The sequence below is a fragment of the Pteronotus mesoamericanus genome, unplaced genomic scaffold, assembly GCF_021234165.1.
Source record: "Pteronotus mesoamericanus isolate MK-2021 breed Mesoamerican mustached bat unplaced genomic scaffold, CSHL_Meso_final scaffold_54, whole genome shotgun sequence".
Lineage (NCBI taxonomy): Eukaryota > Metazoa > Chordata > Mammalia > Chiroptera > Mormoopidae > Pteronotus > Pteronotus mesoamericanus.
Genome location: NW_026555321.1, coordinates 77142389 through 77166194, shown reverse-complemented (window position 1 = coordinate 77166194; position 23806 = coordinate 77142389). Strand labels below are relative to the sequence as shown.

Here is a 23806-nt window from a genome sequence, read left to right as displayed (position 1 = left end):
GCAGAAAGCTGGAATAGACAAATAACAGCTAGTGAATTTGAAGCAGTAATAAAAAAAAAATCCCAGCATGCAAAAGCTCTGGACTGGACGGCTTCACAAGCAAATTTTACCCAACATTTAGGGAAGAGCTACCTCTATTCCTTCTCAAACTATTCCAAAAAATTCAAGAAGCAGAAAGATTCCCAAATTCTTTTTATGAGGCCAGCATTATCCTAACCCCAAAACCAGATAAAGACACAGCAAAGAAAGAAGACTACAGGCCAAATCACTGATGAACATAGGTGCTAAAATCCTCATCAAAATATTCGCAAACGGGGTCCAGCAATACATTAAAAAATCATATATATGATCAAATGTGATTCATCCCAGGGATGAAAGGCTGGTATAATATTCTCAAATTAGTAAATGTAATATAGCACGTAAACAAAATGAAAGACAAAAATCACATGATCATATCAAGAAATGCTGAAAAAGCATTTGATACAGTAAAGCACCCATGGATGTGGACTGCAGGGTGGGGATTGACTGTGGGAGCAGATGTTGGAAAGGGCAGGGGACAGCAATGGGGAAGAATTGGGACAACTGTAATTGAACAACAAAAAAATACAAAAAAAAACCCAAAACAAAATATAAAATGATACTACAAAAGGCTGTATGCCACCAAAGTGGTCAATCTAGAATAAATGGTAAATTTTTTGCATCATCAAACTTTCCTAGAGTGAGTCATAAAGAAATAAAAAATATTAACAGGCTGATCACTAGTTATAAAATTGTCACAAAGTAATCATAAAGCTCCCCCAAAACAGTAGTCCAGGAGCATATGATTTCATGGGTGAATTTCACCAAACATTCAAAGCGGATTTAATATCTACCCTTCTCAAACTCTTACAAAAAACTGAAGAGGAAGGAATGCTTCTTAACTCATTTCATGAGGCTAACATTGCCTTGATACACAAACTATGCAAGGACAAGACAAAAAGGGAAAATTACAGGCCAATATCTCTAAACCTAAGTGCAGAAATCCTCAACAAAATTATAACAAGTCAAATATAACAGTGAATTAAAAAGATTATACATGACTATCAAATGGGAGTCATTCCAGGGTTTTAAGGGTAGTTAAACATCTATAAATCAATCAATGTGATATACCACATTGACAAAATGAGGGATTAAAATTATGTGATCATTTCAATAGATACAGACAAAGCATTTGACAAACTACAACATTCATTTATTGTAAAAACTCTAAACAAAATGGGTATAGAAAAAATGTACCCTGACATAATTAAGGCCATATATGACAAGTCCACAGAACATCATACTAATGGAGAAAAACTGAAAGATTTTCCTCCAAGATCAGAAATGAGACAAGGATGCCCACTTTTACCACTTTTATTCAACATAGCACAGGAAGTTCTAACCAAACAAATTAGGCAAGAAAAAGAAATAAAAGGCATCCTAATAAGAAAAAAAGAAATAAAACTGTCACTATTTGCAGATGACATAATTTTACATAGAGAGAAATCTAAAGACCCCCTCAAAACTGTTAGAAATAAGAAACAGTATACAGCATGTTTTCAAATATAAAATTCATATACAAAAATCTGTTGTGTTTCTGTACACTAACAACAAACTATCAGAAAGAGAAACAAGATAAGCCCATTTGCAAGCACAACACAAAGGTTAAAATACCTAGCAAGAAACAACAAACTGCAAGACATTGTTTAAATTAACTGAGGAAGACACAAAGAAATAGAACAATATTCTGTGTTCATGAATTGGTAGAATTAACATTGTTAAAATATCTACATCATGTAAAGTAATATACACATTCAGTGTAATACTAATAAAAATTCCAATGGCATTTTTCACAGAAATAGTATAAAATATTTTAAAATTTTGTATGGAACCACAAAAGACTTCAAATAGTCAAAGCAATCCTGGGGGGGAGCAATAAAGCGAGAGGTAGTATGCTCTGATTTTAAACTATATTACAAAGTTATAGTAATCAAAACAGTATTTTTTTCCAGAAAAACACACAGACCAATGGAACAGAATTGAAAGCCCAGAAAAAAACCCACGCATATATTGGCAACCAATTTATGACAATGGAGTCAAGAAAATACAATGTAGAAAAGAGAGCCTCTTTAATAAATGGTGTTGAAAAAACAAGACAGCTACATGCAAAAGAATGAAACTATATTGCTATCTTACATGACACTAAAAATTTAACTCAAAATGGGTTAAAAAATTAAATTAAAGTCTGAAACAAAATACATGGAAAAAAACAAAGGTACTAAGCCACCAAACATTGGTTTTAGTGATTTCTTTTTGTGGATTTTACTTCAAATGCAAAGGAAATAAAAAGTAAACAAATGTGACTATATCAAACTCAAAACATTCTGCACAACAAAAGAAACCATCGATGAAGTAAAAAGTAAACTGACCAAATGGAAGAATATATCTGCAAATGATATTTCCAATAAAGAGTTAGTATCCAAAATATTTTTAAAAACCTTACACAGTGGAACAGCAAGAACAACAAACCAGTTAAGAAATGGGCAGAGGATCTGATAGATGTTTTTCAAAGGAAGACATAGAGATGGCTAACAGAACACATGATGTTCAATATCACTAATTATAAGGGAAATACAAATTGAAATCACATGAGATATTGCCTCACACCTGTTAGAATGGCTATTATCAAAGTGACAGGAAAGAACAAGTGCTAGAGGTGCTGTGAAAAAAAGGGAACTCTTAACCACTGCTGGTAGAAACGTAAATTGGTGCAGCCACTATTGAAAACAGTATGGAGTTTCCTCAACAAATTAATAATTGAACTACTGTCATCCAGCAATTCTCTTTTGGATATTGACCCAAAGAACATGAAAATACTTATTTGAAAAGATTTCTACACTGTTACGTTTAATGAAACATTATGTACAATAGCCAAGATATGGAAACAACCTAAGTGCCCATCGCCAGATAAAGTGTTTTACTTATGCATTATATATAAATATATATAAAATGTATAAATATGAATAATAAAATACTACTCAGTCATAAAAAAGATGAAATATTGCTCTCTGCAACAACATGGATGGATCTTGAGTGTACTATACCACATGAAAGAAGTCAGATGGAAAAGGAAAAAAATCAAAGCAAAGTCATAGATACAGACAACAGATTGGTGGTTACCAGATAGGAAAGGGGTCAGGGGTAGGGTAAAGTGGTTAAAGGGGATCGCATATATGTTGATAAATAGAAACTAGGCTTTGGTGGTATATACACCATAGTGTATATAGATATCAAATTATAATGTTGTACACCTGAAACTTATATAATGAAAACACCTCTTTTTAAAAGAAAGAGGAATTATTCTAAAATTTACTGAGCTATAAAAGATGAGCTAGTAAGTGGAAAGACAAACCTTCTTCTTAGATAGGTAAAGTCGATATGGTAAAATAATGTTAATATTAATTAGAACACTTAAAAGATTTTTTTAATTTGAAGAATGTTCCTAAAGTACACCTAGAAAAAAAATCTGTGAAAATAACCATTAAAACAGTACAAGAGGGGTAAAAACCACTCTTCCTATGAAATAAAACAGAAAACAATAATACTTGAAATATTTTCATTTTAATTTCTATATAGACTCAGCTACATGTCAGAAATATGCACGTGATTATTCCAGCATTGCACATCACAGGAAAATATATCAATAGTAATAACAGTAAACAATTCGGAAAAAATAAAATTAATTACAGGTGAATAAAAGGTTTAAGCATTAAAATGCAACCACAACAGCTTAAGAAAAAAAAGTAAGTTTACAAAGTAGTTTTAGATTCAGGGAAGCCTAAGCATGATCTAAAACACAAAAACGATAAGGAAATGACCAATAAATTGCATTACATAAAATTTAAAACATCCATGTGATGCAAGTAATAAAAAAAATCCCAAAGTTCAAACTATAAACTTAAAAAAATTTCTAATACATGTTATAAGCAAAAGTTAAATTTTTAACATGAGAAAAATTACTCATAAATTAATAAAGACATAAAAGTAGTTATATGGAGAAAGAATCTAGTTAATTTACAGAAATGGAAAAAATGGACATTGCTACAAATTTTCAAAATATTTATTTCTGTATTTTACTTCAGAATTTTTAAATTACAAAGTCTTAAAATTTCAAAAGATAGAAGACAGTCAGTCTCTTGGATATGTAAAAGGATTTGTCACTCATAGAGAGATTTGAAATGTAAATATGACTTTTCTTTTGAGAAATGTGCATATCCAATTGAAAATAAATTTATATCCTTTAAATCAGCCTGACATTTTTTAATCCCTTTCCCCCCACCCCTTTTTTGAATGTTTTGAATTACAAAGATTTATGTGGTACTTACAATAATGTAAATATTTTTAGTGGTATTGAGGATGGCAAAATTTTAAAAGATATTCTTTACTGACTTTGCCCACATATCTCTTGGTAGCTACACAAATCACTCAAGAATTATGGTTTATGCATATTGAAAGTTTGGTTCTTAGTTTACTTCAGTAAGCATGGAAATAAAGTACACAATCCTGCCATGTTAATAGCTGCAGAACCAGATTTCTGGAGAGTGTCCAAATGAAAAGTAAACATAATAAGCAGAAACATCAACATTATTGCCACTCACAAAAACAAAAAGAATATGTTATTTGCATTTAAATGTGGATATAATGATTCACTTTCAGAGTAAATCTTGCCATTTTCTCGAATGGAAAATTTTACATTACACATGAGAAAGCTCTATTTTGCTTGTTTCCACTTTGATGAGTACATAACTATGTAAAAAGCTTTTACCTTTCCTAATAGCTACTTGTTTTCTTTAAACAAAATATTTCAAACCACACAGAACATTTTTATATAACATCAAATGTGCAAGTATATGTGTGCACTGTGTTTATTTAAGACACTGTATTTCAGCAACAAAAGATGTAGCTGAACCCTGGCTGGTGTGGCTCAGTGGATTGAGCCGTGGCCTGCAAACTGAAAGGTCTCTGGTTTGCTTCCCAGTCAGGGCAAATACCTGGATTGCAGACCAGGTCCCAGTTGGGGCCATATGAGAGGCAACTGATTGTTTTCACTTTCTCACATGATGTTTCTCTCCTTCTCTTTCTCCCTCCCTTCCCCTCTCTCTAAAAATTAATGAATACAATCTTTATTAAAAAAAAGATGTAGTTCATAAAACAGGTCTATTGGTCTGTGCTGCTTCCTCTTTTTCCGCGAGGACTTGATCATGACAATAAACAGATTTCCTGCCTTCAGAAATTATTTTATTTCTTCAATAAAAATATAACATTTTCTTACTTGGGAATTTTGTTTGCATCTTTTATTTTTTTCTCTTGGCATCTTAGGCAATATTAAAATATAGAGACCTATCATGACTTTCTTTAAGCTTGCACTGATTTTTGGTGAAGATGTGTTAGGTATTGTTTTATACCCTGCATTCCAGCAGAAGTACTCATAGATTTTGAATTCATCTTTTTATGAAAAATAAAACAAAAATAATAAATGACAGTCTCTATAATCACTTAACCAAAACACTGTTAGGAAAAAGTTTCATCCATTAAAATTATAACAAAGATTTTGATGGAAAACATAGGCTTTGAATAAACTTTAACACAAATATGTATTTGTGATTGAAAAATGCATTCAACTGTGAACCATTTTAATAAATTTGTTTCTTGTCAGCAATAAAAGTAGTTCCAAGAAAACTATCTCACACTTTAGATTATTAACATTCATATTGAATTATAATGTTAAAGAAATAGAAACAACTTCAGTGCAATTTTTAGAAATTGCATGTTTTATTTTTACCAAAATTTAGATTACTATGTGAGAATATGCTGAAACATAGGCTTCAAGCACTTTTTATATAATGAAAAAAGGAATTATGATGAGTAGTACCTTTTCCTATCTCAATGGTGGTATTGAAAGAGAATTAACCATTAATGCCCAAAGGCATCCTTTGTATGAAATAGATCAGCCTCTCTCCTAGGCAATATCTTTGGGAGAATTAAGAAAATAGTCAAACATCTTGTTTCCTGTGTTTTGTAGTCCAGATAAGATTGAGATTCTATACACATGCAATGTATCACACATATACACACATCACATAGTGTGAAAGTCACACATATGTAATACATGCACAAACGGGTGCATGTATATATGCATGTATCCACACACATGCATATAATATGCACACATAAAAATACTTATGTGCATATATTTTATGGTACATGTATTGCTGCATATACTTAATAATGTATTGAGACAGAATGGTAGTCATGCTTCAAGTAAAAATAGTCGTCTGGTGATAGTTTGGGGACCTAAAGAAGTGTAGTAACATATTCCCTCAGGACAATATATATGACTAGTATCAACTACATATTAATGAGGCATGTTGCTTTTAACCAGCTTAAAAATTCATTTAACACATGGTGAACTCTAAAGTTTATTGGATCGGTGACTGAAACTAAGAATAATCCACAAAGTGGACATTATCTCTGTATGGCATCAGCTCTAATGCATACTGTAGATTGATTGTTTTGCCCCCTGATACCCAGAACACTAGACAATCATAAATAATAAGTGGTGGCTTCAGTGTCATAGGTGGGGTGTCAGAAAGTGGCTTTAGATACTGTTTGGGAAATAGTGTGGCTGAGCCTTTAAGGGTGAGGCATGTGGTGAGCAGGTTAGGAACAGTCGAGGCTGAGGATGTCCACTTTGTCTATATCATTCTGTATAATGACTAAAACAATCATCTGCTTCATTGGCCAAAGCACTTCTATTTTCCTAACCAGTCATATCAGATAATACCCCACAAACAATTACTTTATATACACTATAAGTGAGCTTCTAGTGTTTGATTTTGACAGTGGATTTTAGAAGATTTGGATTTTTTAAATACAATACTATATTCAGGACCGTGTGCCACTATAATTAGCAGACTTTTCTGGTACCTTAGACATGCCATAGTTATTTAAATTTGAAAGAAATTTAAAGTGTATTTACCAGAAAATATATAATTTTAATTTGCCAGAATGTTTTTTCAAAAGCTTTCAAAGTTCCTGAAAGATGATTTTCTGTAAGTTGTTTCGCCGTTCAATTTATTCTGCCGCCTGTTATTTTTCTCCCTGGGTTTTCTAGAAGTCATTTTTGGACCATTTGATAGTACTATAAAAAGAACCTCACTTCCTATGGTATAATAGACTCTGGGTTTGATAGTTTAACAAATACACACTGAGAGTCCACTGTGTGCCAAGAGCCATAATATTTATTTTTCCAAGGGAAATGCTTAAGCCAGGGTGTATGCAACTCTCCATCTGTTTATTTAGGAATATGTTCCTTTATTATCATGATTATGTTCATAATTTTCCTTTTAAATAATAGACTTCAGTAAAACAATAATTTTATCCATGGGTTTACTGTGCTTTTGGGTGTATTTTAGGGTAATTTAATAAATATAAATTATTTTTAAAACAGTGCAAACTATTGTTTTAATATAGCTTTTTTGAAAAGAAAATTATGAATTTCTAAATTTAGTGAGCCATGTCAGTAACAGTTTTTGTATTATAGAAAACACTATATCTAGTAGAATCATTATTATTGTAAAATCTGTTTCTCATTGTGGAATTTTGTTCATTTTTTTCAGTCTCCTTAATAACAACCGAATCAGAAAGATATCCAGAAATGCTTTTGAAGGACTTGAAAATTTGTTATATCTGTAAGTTGCAAGAAAGGTCAATAATAACATGATATTGATAGATTATTTTGGCCTTTTTGTTGATTCAACTAAAGTAATTCTTCATCTTCTTGAAAAACACTACCAACATTTGCACAAAACTCACATTTCTAAATGAAGTCAATTGTTGCATTAAATACATGCTTCACCTGAAAATATTCAAGCATTTATCTCTATCCCTGCAACAAAAACTCTGAATTAGAGAAAAATAACAAAAAAACAGAGTTTGTTCAACTTTCACTTTCAAATCTAATTAATCGATAATGTAAAAATTCTATAGATCCAAAAGAAACTTTATGGCAACTCAACCATCCAAGACCTTCTATAGCCAGTGATCAAATATGATTAGGAACTAATGAACTTAGGTAAGAACCAATTTTTGGAAAAATTAGTTCACCAATGTAATAACCTTTATGTATATTGCTCATTGTATTTTTCTTGGTGATTTTTTAACTGCCTTGTCTGAGCTTTAGTATCATTTCCCTAGGACTAATGTTAGACCAAGTAAACCTCCCCTCTTGTTTCTCTATCATGATGTCTTATTTATTTAATTTATTATATATACCACAATGTTCATGATTTTTACTCAATTTTTACTTGATTATTTTCTGAGTTTTCCATTGGATTCTATAAAGGCAAGTGGCCATCCTCTTCTTATTTACCACACATTCCAGCATCTAGAACATATTAACTGCTCATTAAATATTTGTTGAATAGGTAAGACAAAATAAGGTATTCAATACATACTTGATATTTAATTAATACACTTAGTTATGTTGTGTTCATTATTTTTTGAGCAGAGTGATAACACGAATGCCTCATCTTTTTCAGGAATATGTATCAATTTATTATTTATTTTGTGTTTTTCACAAGGACTTCAGTTGTTTATATTACATAAGGTAGTTATAGTGCAAGTCTATTCGGAAGTTAGTTTTCATTGGACTAAGTACACCAGAGAACTGCAGTTTCACCCCTCTAAACACAAAGGAGGGCACATACATTTCTATAAAGCAAAAATATTTCTGAACTCTTCTGAAATTCTAAGATGTTTTGGTCTAAAGCATATTGATTTCCTTGAACAAAAACAAATTGAAATGTCTTAGGACTAATTTAGCTTTTAGATTCACAAGAAAAAATACAATTGTTTGAGAATATCTTTGGAAACTGTGGTTCACTTAAGATCAGCTGAATTTGTCTTCACCAGTGTGGCTCAGTTGGTTGGGCATAATACCACAAAGCAGAAGGTTGCTGGTTCGATTCTCGATGGGGCTCCTTGATTTGGTCCTTGGTTAAATGCATGCAAGAGGCAACCAATTGATGTTTCTCTCTCACATTGATGTTTCCTTCCCTCTTCCCTCCCTTCCTCTCTCTCTGTAAGTAACAATTTAAAAAAAGATTAGCTGGATTTTAGACCTGAGATACATTGAAAAACTGAGAGCAAATTTTCCTTTTTCTCAGTCCAGCAGACCAATAACTGTTAAGCATAGCATACCCTGTATTCATTATTGTTAACCAAATTAGAAATAGTCTAATGATAAACTTGAAAATAAAATGTATTTTTCAGAAGCATCTTAACATACATAAAGTGATAACTATATCATCATTATCAGCACTGAACAATTTTTAAAAATTACCCATAAGGCAAAAACTGTCGTCTATCTGTGCATGTTAGAGATAAACTGAGCACCATGTGGAAGCATTTAAAGGGGAAATTTATTCCACATTCAAATCCATGATTATGTTTCTGTGTATGGGTCCATTTCCAAAGTTTAGTTTCTTCTCTGAACTATAGTTTTTATTTTTCCCCCTTTCAGCCCAGCTCTTGCCATCATTGTCCTCGTGAACTCCTATTACTGAATGCTACTCCCTCTGCAGAAAATTTGCTGTCTTAGATCTTTGGGTGAATGTATCATTTACAACTGTTTATTTAGCACTGGCCTTTCCACCACTATCCAGTCTCAGAATTTATTTGGAGTCTTTCCCATTCCTTTTTCAACCTGTAGTTAAAAAGATCTTGTGGAAATATTGGGCAAGTGAGTGTCATTGAAGATTCTGACCTTTAATAGTGTAAACTTGCGGAACACAGCTCACCATTTCTAGCCACTCTTTTAACCCTCTCTGAGGATTAATGACAATCTAACAAAATGAATGGGTTTCTCGTTCACTCCATCAGTGGACTTTTGCTGTGTAAAAAGTACTCCAAAACTTAGTTACTTAAAGGAATATAGGGCTACTATTTGTCATGATTGATTTTATGGGTTGACTAGGCATTTCTGGTTTAGGCTGGCTCAGTTGGGGCTGAAAGGTCTAGGATCACTTCACTCACATATCTGACAGTTGCGCAGTATCAGTTAAGATGGCTTTCTCTTCCATGTGAACTCTCTTTCTTTAGCCATTGAAATTGTGCTTGTTCATAAAGTGATCTTATTCTTAGTGCAACCAGAAATGAACGTCTCATGCCTTACTTGGGTCATGTTTGCTAGTGCCTCATTTCCCACATCAAGTCATGTGGCCAAGGTCTGATTCAAGCAAGCACTGGAGTAATAGATTACAATCACTTTGTAGGAAAAGTAGCAGAATCACCTTTCAAAGGGATATGAATCCAGAGGAGAGAAACTTGTGTCCATTTCTGTAATCTATCACATTCATTTAAGGATTAGGGAGTTCAAAGAGTGAGGCCCAGGTTGCAATCATGATTAGTCACATCTTGGGTTAGTTACCAGGATAGACATATACAATAGGTAGGTACCGTATTCTCAAAGGGAGGACAGGTCATGTCTTCTTGGGGAGATTGTGGGCCGGTTAGACTTGATGGAAGGAAAAATAATTCATCTTAATCTTGAAAAGAAGATGTGTTAGAAAAGGCAAGACATGGTCTGGTATGTTTTAGAATGTGTAAGTATTTTTTTAACGACTAGATTATAGGGTCAAAATAGAATGTGATGAGAAGTAAGGCTGGTGAGTTTGACAAAGGCCAAATAATGGGAAGGGTTGTATGCCAAACTCTCTGTCTCCACTTATTGACCTCTTAATTACTTCTACTCACTACCAATCAGCCTCCATTCTTACAACTCCACTTGAAGTTCTCTGACAAAGGACACTTATGTTGCTAAACATATTAAAAACATTCTGTTACATACTGTGTTAAATTATGCCTAGTGGTTTCCTTTTTTTTTGCCACTCATCTTTTTGGAAATTTCTTTGGTGTTAGTGACCACTCGTGTTTTTGGTTTTCTCTTTGTTGTCCTGTCTCCTCCTCAGGCTCTCACCTAGAGTTCTACCCCAGGCTCTGTTATTTCTCATACTTTGTACTTCTCTGTGGTTGAACACACTTGCTTCCATGGTATGAGTATCAGTTACTATCTATATGCTTCTAGTTCACAAATATTTATTTTTAGCCTAAATTGCTTTGATGTTTCAAAATCTTCACACTCACACACACATACATGTTTACTCAATATTTCCACTGATATGTCCCATGGGCGCTTCAAGCTCAAAATAACTTAAACTTAACTGATTATCTTTCTCCATTTAAAGCTGTTCCTTATCTTCCCTTCAAAAATACTTCTTATTTTGATAAATGATGACAGGCTCATGCAGTCATTGAAACTAAACATTCATGCATCATATTGGCTTTCTCCCAATTCTTCACCTGCTATATATGGTTAGTCGAAAAGCCATGTAGATTCTCCTTTTACATTGTTCATAGCTTTCCCTCCTATTTATTATTCTGTGCTGACTTCAATCTTATCCTGGTTAGCCATCACACTGACTATAAGAAAACCTCATTTCTCTGTTAAAGTCTTTCCTCCTCTAAATCTCTGAAGGACAGCCGCTTCTCTTGAAAAAAAAAAAAAAAAAACAATATGTCAATCATGCCATTCTCTAAGTGTCTTTCAATGGTTCTCCACTGCTGTTTGGATGCACCATAGGTAAAATTTGACCTCATTTACATTTTTGCATTTCTTGACAATCACCTCCTTAACTGTGCTACAAAGTTCTTGATGGGTCATATTTGATGCCCTCCTCAATAACTGGAATATCTAATGCTTTCAGATCCTCCCTGGGTTACTGGATTATACATGGGTATTGTGTCTTCCAGTGAATCTTTCTTGTTCTCTGACTCTGATACTCAGATCAGGTCACAGATCTATTGCTCATTATCTCCTGCAATGTGTATCAGCAAAACACAGTAGCAGTAATCTGTGAAACACACCTATACAGTTTAACAGATGGCAAAAATGAACACAGGTTAAGTAACTTTACCAGGGATACAAATGTGGAAATACTGTGATTTCTAAGAATAAATTGGAGAAGAAAAGGGGAACACAGAGACTTGGGTGGAGGTGGAGAGAAATAACACAGGTCTCAACCTTGTATGAGAGAAAGTGCCCTAATTTACTGAGTGGGTGTTCTTGTTTACTTAGTTGGATCAAACTATTATATTTCAGTGAGAATAAGCATCAACATAATGTAACTTTGAATCTATTTATGTCGTTTCTGATCATCATCTAATTCCCATATAGATTTACCTTCAGGGAAAGAATATACTGGCTAGCTAGCTGATAAGAGTAGTCTGATCTTCACGAAAGTCAAATTACTTCTGTTCCTTTATGAGTGTGGCTTGGATGGATCAGTTTCCAAAGACATAAAATATATTTGGGTGCTCTGACCAAATCCATTTTGCAGGACAAGCTGAGGAACCAAGGTAGCGACCTCCTGGAGAGGCCTTTTGGGAGACCCTCCCGGGGCCATTCGTTCAGCACCCCTCTATAACACCTGCTTCCCCCTCTATGCTTGCAACTATTTTCTGCACAGGAGAAGTAAGCAGAAGGACATTTCAGCATTGCTTTATAATTTTTAAGTATAAAAGCTTTGTTAGCATATTTTTGCTGGGAAATTTTAGTTTTTATCTATCTGTCAATTCTTCCATCTACCCAGCCATCCAATAATCTACACATCTAACATCTATTCACCCATCCATCAATCACGTAATAAACACCTACCATATATCAGGTATTGTACTAGTCCTACAATACAGTGGTGAGCAAAACACTAATGATTCTTGCTATCATTCAGTCTATAGACTGGTTGAGCAGATGGAAATTATTTTTTAATGTTCTTTCTTAATATTTTAATCATACATTACCATGCCCAGTGCATGTGGAATCAGTGATGTCCAAAATGAGGTTCAGGAAATCTGATAAGGGGTGTTTCAGTTTGACCCAAACTCTCTGATGTTTAATTTTATGCTTTCATGAATCTCCAAAAGAGATTAATCATTTCTTTCCGGTATATATGAATTAATGAAGCAGTTTAGTGATACAAGCTCAGCCTTATACAGGAAAAGGGCCAGAACAACTGTTTTCCTAATGATCCATTGGTACAGGAATTCTTTTTTTGTCCAGAGATTTCCCTCATTGTTTCCTCCTTCCTGATTTCTATTTGGCTTCAGACCTTTGAGACAATGTTTCCTGAATCCACTACATCACTGTCTCTGACCTACTATTCACCTGGGCAGTGTTTATAGTAAATAGCTTCCAGGTTGGAGGAAAGGGAGAGAGGAGTAGATTCAGCATTGCTTTGAATTGTACATTTGTTAATAATGCAAGAATTCTCTTTGGAATTTGAGTTCCATTAAAAATCTATTTAATGAACATCCAACTATTCATTTATCTATGTAAACATTTTTATTAAAAATTTTTTTATTGTTCAATTACAGCTGTCCCCATTTTTCCTCCATTGCTCTCCTCTGCCCTGCCCTGCCCACCCCCACTCCCATTCAAAAATTTTTTTCAGGCTATAAGTTCTCTACACATTTGATATCTTTTCTGAGCAGTAATAAGCTATTAGGTATCAAGGAATTTATTAAATACTTCTGTTTTTCAGGCAAAATGTAACACAGCCTCTGGTACTTAGAAGTATTAAGTATATGATTATTAAATTTACCTACATTTTTAGTTTGTAAAATGGATGACTTAGAAAAACACGATATTCAAAAATTTGATAGATTAGTAAAACAAATTGGGACTTAAATTTCCAGAAAGAATGATTTCAGTTAAGTTATTCATTCATTTGAATCAGCAATTTTTTTATTATTTATTTCTAATAGAACTTGGGTAACATTGGTTAATGAAATTATATAGGTTTCAGGTGTACAATTCTATAAGACAGCATCAGTTTATTGTACTGTGTGTTCACCACCCCAAGCCAAGTCTCCTTCCATTTATCCCCCCTTTACCCTATTCTACCTCCACCCATTCTGGTTTCCCTCTAGTAATTACTATACTGTTGCCTGTCTTTCTACAAGTGGTTTATTTTCCTATGCTTAATCTCTTCGCTTTTTTTCACCCATTCCCCAACCCTCCTCCCCTCTGACAGCTGTCAGTCTGTTGTCTATATCTAAGAGTTTGTTTCTATTTTGTTTGTTAGTTTATTTTGTTCATTGGATTCTACATATAAGTGAAATCATATGGTACTTGTCTTTCTTTGACTGGCTTATTTCACTTACCGTAATATTCTCAAATCCATCTATGCTGTCGCAAAGGGTGAATAGTATAAATGTACCACTGTTTTAACCACTCACTGATGGGCACTTTGGATGCTTCCAAATTTGACTATTGTGAAAATGCTGCAATGAACATATTCATTTGAATTAGTGTTTCAGGCTTCTTCAGGTATATTTCCAGAAATGGAATCACTGTGTCATAGAGCAGTTCAATTTTTACTATTTTGAGGAAACTCTTCTGTTTTCCATTGTTGATGCACAAATCTGCATTCTCAGCAACAATGCATGAAGGTTCCTTTTTCTTCGTATCCTCATCAACCTTGTTTGTTGATTTATTGATGACAACCATTCTGAGAGGTGTGAGGTGATATTTCATTGTGGCTTTAATTTGCATTTCTATGATGATTAGTTATGTTGAGAATCTTTACATGTCTATTGGCTATCTTCGGAGTTTGCTTCGGAGGAGTTTCTATTCAGGTCCTTTGCCCATTTTTTAGGTTTTGTTTTTTTTTTGTTTTGGTGTTGAGTTGTAAAGTTTCTTTATACATTTTGGATATTAACCCCTTATCAAATGTATCATTGGCAAATATATTCTGTCTTTCAGTGGGTTGTCTTTTCATTTTGTTAAAGGTTTTCTCTGCTGTGTCCCATTTGTTTATTTTTACTTTGTTTCCCTTTCTTGGGGGAGATATATCATAAAGAAATATTGCTATGAGAAATGTCTGAGATTTTACTGCTTATGTTTTCTTCTAGGATTTTTATGTTTTTGAGTAAAACATTTAATTCTTTAATCCATTTTGAGTTTTTTCTTGTGTGTGGTGTAAGGTTTAGTTTCAGTTTTTTGCACCTATCTGTTCAATTATCTCAACACCATTAAGTAAATAAACTATCATTATCCTGTCGTATGTTCTTGACTCCTTTATAAAATATTAATTGACCATAAAAACAAGGGCTTAATTCTTGGTTCTCTATTCTGTCCTGTTGATCTATATGTCCATTTTTATACCAATGCCATGGTGTTTTCATTACTATGGACTTGAAATATAGTTTGATGTCAGGTAGGGTGATTCCTCCAACTTTGTTTTTCTTTCTGAGAATTGTTGTACCTATTCAGGTCCTTTTGTGGTTACATATAAATTTTTGCAATGTTTGTTATAGTTCTGTGAAACTATATCAATTTTATGTTGATAAGAATTGCATTGAATCTATAGATTGGTGTGGTTAGTATGGATATTTTAATAATGTTAATTCTTCCTAGCAATAAATATGGAATAATATTTTACTTATTTAATTTATCTTTGTCTATTTCTTTCTTTACTGTCTTATAATTTTGAATATGTTTTTTTCAATATGCTGTTATTTAACAAAAAGAAGAAATAGCTAATAATCACAACTCCTCAATATGTAATAACATTTTTGTTTTTATTGTAGTAAATTATACATACATAAAATTTACCATTTTAATAATTTTTAGTGTAAAATTCAGTGACATAATGTACATTCCCACTGCTATGCAACCATAAAAATTATTCATTTCTAGAACTTTTTCATTATCACCAATAAAAACCCTGTACCCATAAACAATAAATTTCCATTGCTCCCATCTCTCAGACCCTGGTAATATCTATTCTACTTTATGGTTCTATTAATTGGCCTATTAAAAACCCCTTATATAAGTGGAATAATTCAATATTTGTCTTTTTTGTCTGCCTTATTTCAATTAGCATGAGGTTTTCGAGTTTCATTTATGTTATAGCATGTATCACAACACCATTTCTTTTCAAGTGCTCAATATTTTGTTGTATGATTATTCCACATTTTGTTATATAGTCATCTCTTGATGGCAATTTGGGTTGTTTCTGTCTTTTGGCTATTGTGAATAATGCTACTATGAATATTGCTATAAATGTATCTGCCATTCCATGCTTTAAATTCTTTTGGGTATATTATTGGAATGGAATGCAATTTTTAATGCAATAATTTACTGATTTATTACTTTTTAAAAGATTTTATTTATTTATTTTTAGAGAGGAGAAAGGAGGGAAAAAGAGAGAGAGAGAAATATCAATGTGTGGTTGCCTTTTGTGCACTCCCTTCTGGGGACTTAGCCTGCAACCCAGGCATGTGCTCTAGACTGAGAATGGAACCAGTGACATTTCGATTCACAAGCCAGCACTCAATCCACTGAGCTACACCAGCTAAGGCAGATTTATTACTTTCATTAATGTAAATATTCATTCTATCTTCCATTGAATCCTTACAATGGACCTATGATTTGATTTATTATATCCTAACTACATAAATAAGGAACATATGCCTTTATTGGAATACTAACCCTTATTCTTTCCTTGAAGGGCTAATAATTAATAGTAAAGTTGTACTACTTTTAAGGAAAGGTTTATTTGCTTTCATAGACACATAACCAATTGTCAACTTTGCTTTAAAAATGTGTGTATCTCTCTCTTTTTAATTTTCTCTCCAAATTCTAATTTGAATAGTTGTAAGTAACCAAAAAGTTGTTAAACACTTATATATCATCTAAGAAAATTAATTCAAATTAATTACATTTTCAATATTTAATTTATATGTTTCTATGCATAATACATTTTTACTAAACCATATGAAAATATGTAGCACACATTGTACAAATTATCCCTCAGTACTAAACAACTATTTACCTTTCATACTACTTCATATATCTTATCAACAAATATAAAATAATTACATATATGTTAGATATTAGTACAATTATATCAATAATCTTATGTAAATATCCTTGGTATAGCAATTAAAATAAAGACACTATTTTTTTGCTTTTTAAATTTTTTATTCTTATTTTTAAAATTTTTTAAAGTATATTTTATTGACTGTACTATTACAGTTGTCCCATTTTTTTCTCCCCTTTATTCCACTCTGCCCTGCACCCCTATTCCCTCAAGCACTTCACCCCATCCTTAATTCATGTCCATGGGTCATACATACAAGTTCTTTGGCTTCTCCATTTCCTATACCATTCTTAACCTCCCTCTGTCTATTTTGTACCTACTGTTTTTTATTTAAATTTATAAATCATGTTTATTCTATTACAGTTGTCTCAATTTTTTCTGCTTTACCCTCCTCCACCCATCCCACCTCCACCCCCTGCTTCCACAGTCAATTCCTACTCTGTTGTCTATGTCCATGGGTCATTCATACATGTTCTTCATCTAGTCCCTTCCCCTTCTTTCCACCATTGTCCTTTTTCCCCATTACCTCTGGTCACTTTCAGATAATTTATATGTTTTTATACATAATACATTTTTACTAAACCATATGAAAATATGTGGCACACATTGTACAAATCATCCCTCAGTACTGAGCAACTATTCACCTCACTTCATACTACTTGATATATCTTATTTGAATGTAATAAAAAAAATCAACCTAGTTGTCTATAAGAAACCCACATTAAATATAAACATTTAGATTAAAGGTGAAGTGATAGAAAGATGTACCACACTAACATGTATCTAAAAAAATAGAATAGCTGTATTAATTTCAGATAAAGCAGACATCCAAACAAGAACAATTATAAAGGATAAATAAGATGATTACATAATGATAGAGAAGGTTGATTCTTCAAGAAGACATAATTTTTTATGTGTATGCACCTAACAATAGAGCATATTTTGAGGCAAAAACTTGTAGGCCTGAAAAGAGAAACAAACTTATCCATTATTAAAGTAGGAGACTTCAACACACCTCTGTAAGTAATTGACAGATTCAGCAGTCAGAAAATTAGTAAGGACATAATTGAACTGAATGACATTATCAATTAATGATCTTAGAGATCCAAGATGACAGAGAAGTAAGTGGAAGCTACACTAATCTCTTCCCAGGACCAATCTAGAATTGCAGCTAAATTGTAGAGATATCCAACTGAATAACCAACTGAACTCTAGCTGGAGAAAAGCCTTATAACAAAGGACAGACAGAAGAAACCACTTCACCACTACAAGACTGGTATGGAGTATAGATTAGGTGCAAGAGGGCTGGCTGGGCTACCACAGGTGGCAATTGAAGTTCTGGAGGGATATTTCAGTGGCTGAGAGTTTCCACTGAGAAGTGTGGGGTCTAAATCCCAAGCTGTGCTCCCCAGCCTACAGCATCAGAACTGGAAAGAACCTAAATAACATCCAGCTGTGAAAATCAGCAGGGTTTCTGTCTGCCAGGGGGAGATGGATGGTTTTCCTCTTAAAGGACCAACATACAAAATTTCCTTTGCAATCACTTACTTTGGGTTCTGGAAGAGGGAGGGCAGAGTGGACTAGAGACACTTGCTGAGTGTCTGGTGTTGGTGGTTCTGGGGAGAAAACTAAAGGAACAGCTACCAGGACCCTTGTGCTGACAATCCCCATATTGCAGAAGCCATCTTTCTCAGGTAGCACACTCCTCTTCAAATGGCATCAGCCTGAAAGGAAGCAATAGCCCTGCCCACAGGAATTCCTTTGCCCCACCCTGTGGAGCTGCTGATTACAGCTTGATTAGTTTAACAGCAGATTGATCTTACAACTGATTAGTTTAACAACTAAGGTACAAAGCACAAAGAAGTAGTCAAAATGAGAAGACAAGGAAACAGATCCCAAATGGAAGAACAAGAGAATTCTCTAGAAGAACTAGGTGAAATGGAGGCAAGCAATTTATCAGATAAAGAGTTTGGAATAATGGTTATAAGGATACTCAACATCATGAAAAAAGGCATAGAAACCATAAAAAAGGACCAGTCAGAAATAAATAATGCAATATTTGAAATAAATAATACACTGAAAGGAATAAACAGTAAGATAAATGAAGCCGAGGATCGGATCAGTGCTTTGTAAGATAAGGTAGAATAAACGTCCAGGCAGAGCAAAAAGAATTTAAAAAGAAAATGAGGAGCGCTTAAGAAACACTTTGGAAACATGAAGGGTAACAACATCTGCATCACGGGAATACCTGAAAAAGAAGAGTGAACAATGGGTCGAGAACCTATTTGAAGAAATAATCGGGTGAAGGAAAAAGACACACAAGTCCAGGAAGCTCAGAGAGTCCCAAAACAGATGGATGCAAAGAGGCTTACACTGAAACACAACATCATTAACATGACAAGGCTTAAAGACAAAGAGAGATTTCTAAAAACTGCAAGAGAAAAGCAGATGATTACCTACAAGGGAGCACCAATTAGGCTGTTTTCTGACTACTCAACAAGAACATTTCAGACCAGAAAGGAGTGGGATGAAATATTCAAGGCGATGAAGAGGGAGGACCTACAACCAAGGCTAAACCAGTACTACAACAAATGGTAAAGGGCTTGCTTTAAGAAAAAGAAGAAAAAGAGAGAGAAAGAAAAAAACCCAGAAAAACAGTCCAAAAATAAAATTGTACTACATACATATGTATCAGTAATCACCTTAATGTAAATGACTTAACTGTTTCAATGAAAAGACATAGGATAGCTGAATGGATAAGAAAACAAGACCCATATATATGTGGCCTCCAAGAGATCCATCTCAGGTCAAAAAGTACACACAGACTAAAAGTAAATGGATGGAAAAAGATATTTTGTGCAAATGGAAAAGAAAAAAAAGCTGAGGTAGCAGAACTTATACAAAAAACATAGATTTCAAAACCAAGGCTAGAATAAGAGACATAGAAAAACTACATAATGATAAAAAGAACAATCCAACAATAGATGTAAGCCTAGTAAGCATTTACATACCCAAGATAGGAGCACCTAAATATGTAAACCAAACCTCAATGGACGTAAAGGGAGAGATCAACAGAAAAACAATTATAGTCAGGGATTTTAAACCCCATGGACATCAACGGATAGATTTTCTAGGCAGCAAATCAACAGATAGAGTCCTTAAATGACACACTAGATTAAATAGATTTCATTGATATCTTCAGAGTATTTCACCCCAAAGCAGCAGAATATACATACTTTTCAAGTGCACTTGTAATGTTTTCAAGGATAGACTACATGTTAGGACACAAAACAAATCTCAATAAATTTAAGAAGATTGAAATCATATCAGGCATCTTCTCTGACCACAATGCTATGAAACCAGAAATCAATCACAAGAAGAACACTGCAGAACACATAAATACATGCAAGCTAAATCATGTTACTAAACAATGAGTGGGTCAACAATAAGATCAAGGAAGAAATCAAAAGATAACTTGAAACAAATGAAAATGAGGACAAACCATCCAAAATCTGTGGGACACTGGGAAAACAAATCTAAGATTCATAGCATTAAAGGCCTATTTCAAAAAACAAACCAAAAAAAGAAAAAGAAGAAAAAGTTCAAATAAACAATCTAATTCATATTTAAAAGAACTTGAAAAGAACAACAATAACAAAAAGCCTAAAGTGAATATTAGGAAGGGAATAATAAAGATCAAAACAGAAATAAATGAAATGGAGCCTAAAAAATTGATACAAAAGATCAATTTTTGAATCCCAAAGCTGTGTCTCTGAAAAGATAAACAAGATTGACATACCTTTAACCAGACTCATCAAGAAAATAACAGAAAGGATCCAAATAAATAAAATCAAAAATAAAAGAGGAGAAATAACAGCCAACACCAAAGAAATACAAAGAGTGTAAGAAAATATTATGAACAATTATATATCAACAAACTGGACAACTTGGACTAAATGGATAAATTTCTAGAAACATACAATCTTCCAAAACTAAATCAGGAAGTATCAGAGAATCTACACCTAGTAGAATTGAAGCAATAATAAAAAAAACTCCCAAAAAACAAAAGTCCTGGACTGGAAGACTTCACAGGTGAATTTTACCAAACAATCTAAGAGGAACTAACACCTCTCCTTCTCAAACTATTTTGTAAAATTCAAGAGGAGTGAAAGCTCCCAAATTCATTTTACAAAGCCAGCATTATCCTATTTCCAAAACCAGATAAAGACACTACAAAGAAAGAAAATTATTGGCAATATCCCTCATGAACATTTATGCTAAAATCCTCAAATAAATATTAGCAAACTGAATACACCAAAAATACATCAAAAAGATTATACACTATGAACAAACAGAATTCACTCCAGAAATACAAGGTTGGTACAACATTCACAAATCAGTAAATGTGATTCAACATATAAACAAAATGAAGGATAAAAACCACATGATCATATCCAAAAAAATGCAAAAAAAAGAATATAAGGAAAAAAAGAATAGAAGGAACATACCTAAACATATTAAAGGTCATGTATGACAAACCCATTGCCAGCATCATGCTCAATGGGCGAAAACTACAAGCATTCCCCTTAAGGTTAGGAAAAAGACAAGGGATGTTTGTTTTCACCTTTCTTATTCAACATAGTGCTGGAAGTCCTAATCACAGCAATCAGAAGAGAAAAAATAAAAGGCATCCAAATTGGAAAGAAGATAGTAAAACTGTCTTTATTTGGAGATGAAATTATATTATACATAGAGAACCACAAAGATTTGACCAAAAACTACTAGAACTGATAAATGAATTCAGCAAATTAGAAGGACACAAAATTAAAGTTCAGAAATCAGTTGCATTTTTATATGCTAATAATTAATTATCAGAAAAGGAAATTAAGAAAATAATCACATTTACAGTTGCTAAAAAAGAATAAAATACCTAGGAATAAACCTAACTAAGGATGTAAAAGATCTGTACTCAGAAATCATAAGACACTGAAGAAATTGAAGATACAACTAAGTGAAAGCACATATTGTGTTCATGGATAGGAAGAATTAAAATCATTAAAATGCCCATACTACCTAAAGCAATCTATAGATGTAATACAATTCCATTCAAGATTCCAATGAAATATTTCACAGAACTACAACAAAAAAAAAGCCCAAAGTAAGGATTAGAAAGAAAATTTCAAAAATTTATATGGAACCACAAAAGGGCTTGCATAGCATCAGCAATCCTGAGAAAGAACAAAGTTATAGGAATCATGCTACCTAATATCATACTATACTATAAGGCCATAATACTCAAAACAGCCTGGTACTGGCATAAAAACAGACATATAGATCAATGAAACAGAGTAGAAAGCTCAGAAATGCACCCATACCTTCATAGTCAATTAATATTTGATAGAGGAAGAAAGCATATTCAATGGACTAAAGATAGTTTACTCAATAAAAGGTGCTGAGAAAACTGGACAGATGCATGCAGGAAGATAAAACTAGACAACCTTCTTACACTACATATGAGAATAAATTGAAAATGGATCAAAGACTTAAATGTTAGACCTCAAATAATAAAAATCCTAGAAGAAAACACAGGCAGCAAAATCTTGTACATTGCTGGTAGCAATTTTTTATTGGATATAACTCCCCAGGCAATGGAAACAAAAGAAAAAATAAACAAATGGGACTACATCAAACTAAAATTTTTTTGCACAGCAAAGGAAACTATCAACAAAATAAATAGACAACCCACAGTATGGGAGAACATATTCGTTGATATATCTGAGAAAAGGTTAATATCCAAAAATTATAAAGTACTTAAAAAACTGAACACCAAAGAAACAAATAGCCCAGTTAAAAAATGGTCAAAGGACCTGAATAGACACTTCTCCAAAGAAGACATACAGACAGCCAATAGACATGAAAAGATGTTAAATGTCACTAATCCTCAGAGAGATGCAAATGATAATCTAATGAGATACATCTCACAACTGTCAGAATGACGATCAAAATAAATCAACCAGCAAGTGCTGGCATGGATGTGAAGAAAGGAGAACCTTTTTGTATTCCTGGTGGGAATGCAGATTGGTGTAGCCCCTGTGGATAGCAGTATGGAGATTACTCAAAAAATTAAAAATGGATCTGGCTTTTGATCCAGTGATCCCATTTCTGGGAACATATGCAAAGAAACCCAAAACACTAACTTGAAAGAACAAAGCACTCCTATGTTCATTGCAGCATTATTTACAAACTCCAAGATATGGAAGCAGCCTGAGTGTTGATCAATAGATGAGAGGATAGAACAACTATGGGATATTTACACAATGGAATACTACTCAGCCATAAAAAAGAAGAAAATTTTACCCTTTGCAATAGTATGGGTGGATCTGGAGAACATTATGCCAAGTGAACTAAGCCAGTCAGAATAAGACAAATACCGTATGATTTCTCTCATCTGTGGAATCTAATGAACAATCTGAACACACAAGAAAAATGCAGACAGATGCATAGATGGAGAGCAGGATGACAGCTAGTAGGTGAGAGAGGTGAGGGAGTGGTGGTTTTGAGCAAAAAGGAAAAAAAGACTCATGGATATGGACAACAGCATGGTGATTGTTGGGGGAAGGAGTATAAGGGGATTAAATAGTAATGGAAAAATACAATAAAGATGAAAAAATTAATGAACTTAATAGACATTTATAGAATACTCCATCCAACAATAACAATAGACACATACTTCTCTACCGCACATGGTACATTCACCAAAATAGACCACATTTTAAGCCATAATA

At 33.3% G+C, this 23806-nt stretch overlaps 1 protein-coding gene across 1 annotated transcript in view; it reads left to right on the top strand.

Moving 5' to 3' along the window:
- Nucleotides 1-23806, top strand: part of PXDNL (peroxidasin like) — a 354687-nt gene that overhangs the window by 213960 nt on the left and 116921 nt on the right. Inside the window, 2 exon segments of the mRNA XM_054595292.1 lie at nt 7698-7769; nt 15454-15515. Of these exon segments, the coding sequence (XP_054451267.1) occupies nt 7698-7769; nt 15454-15515 (134 nt within the window).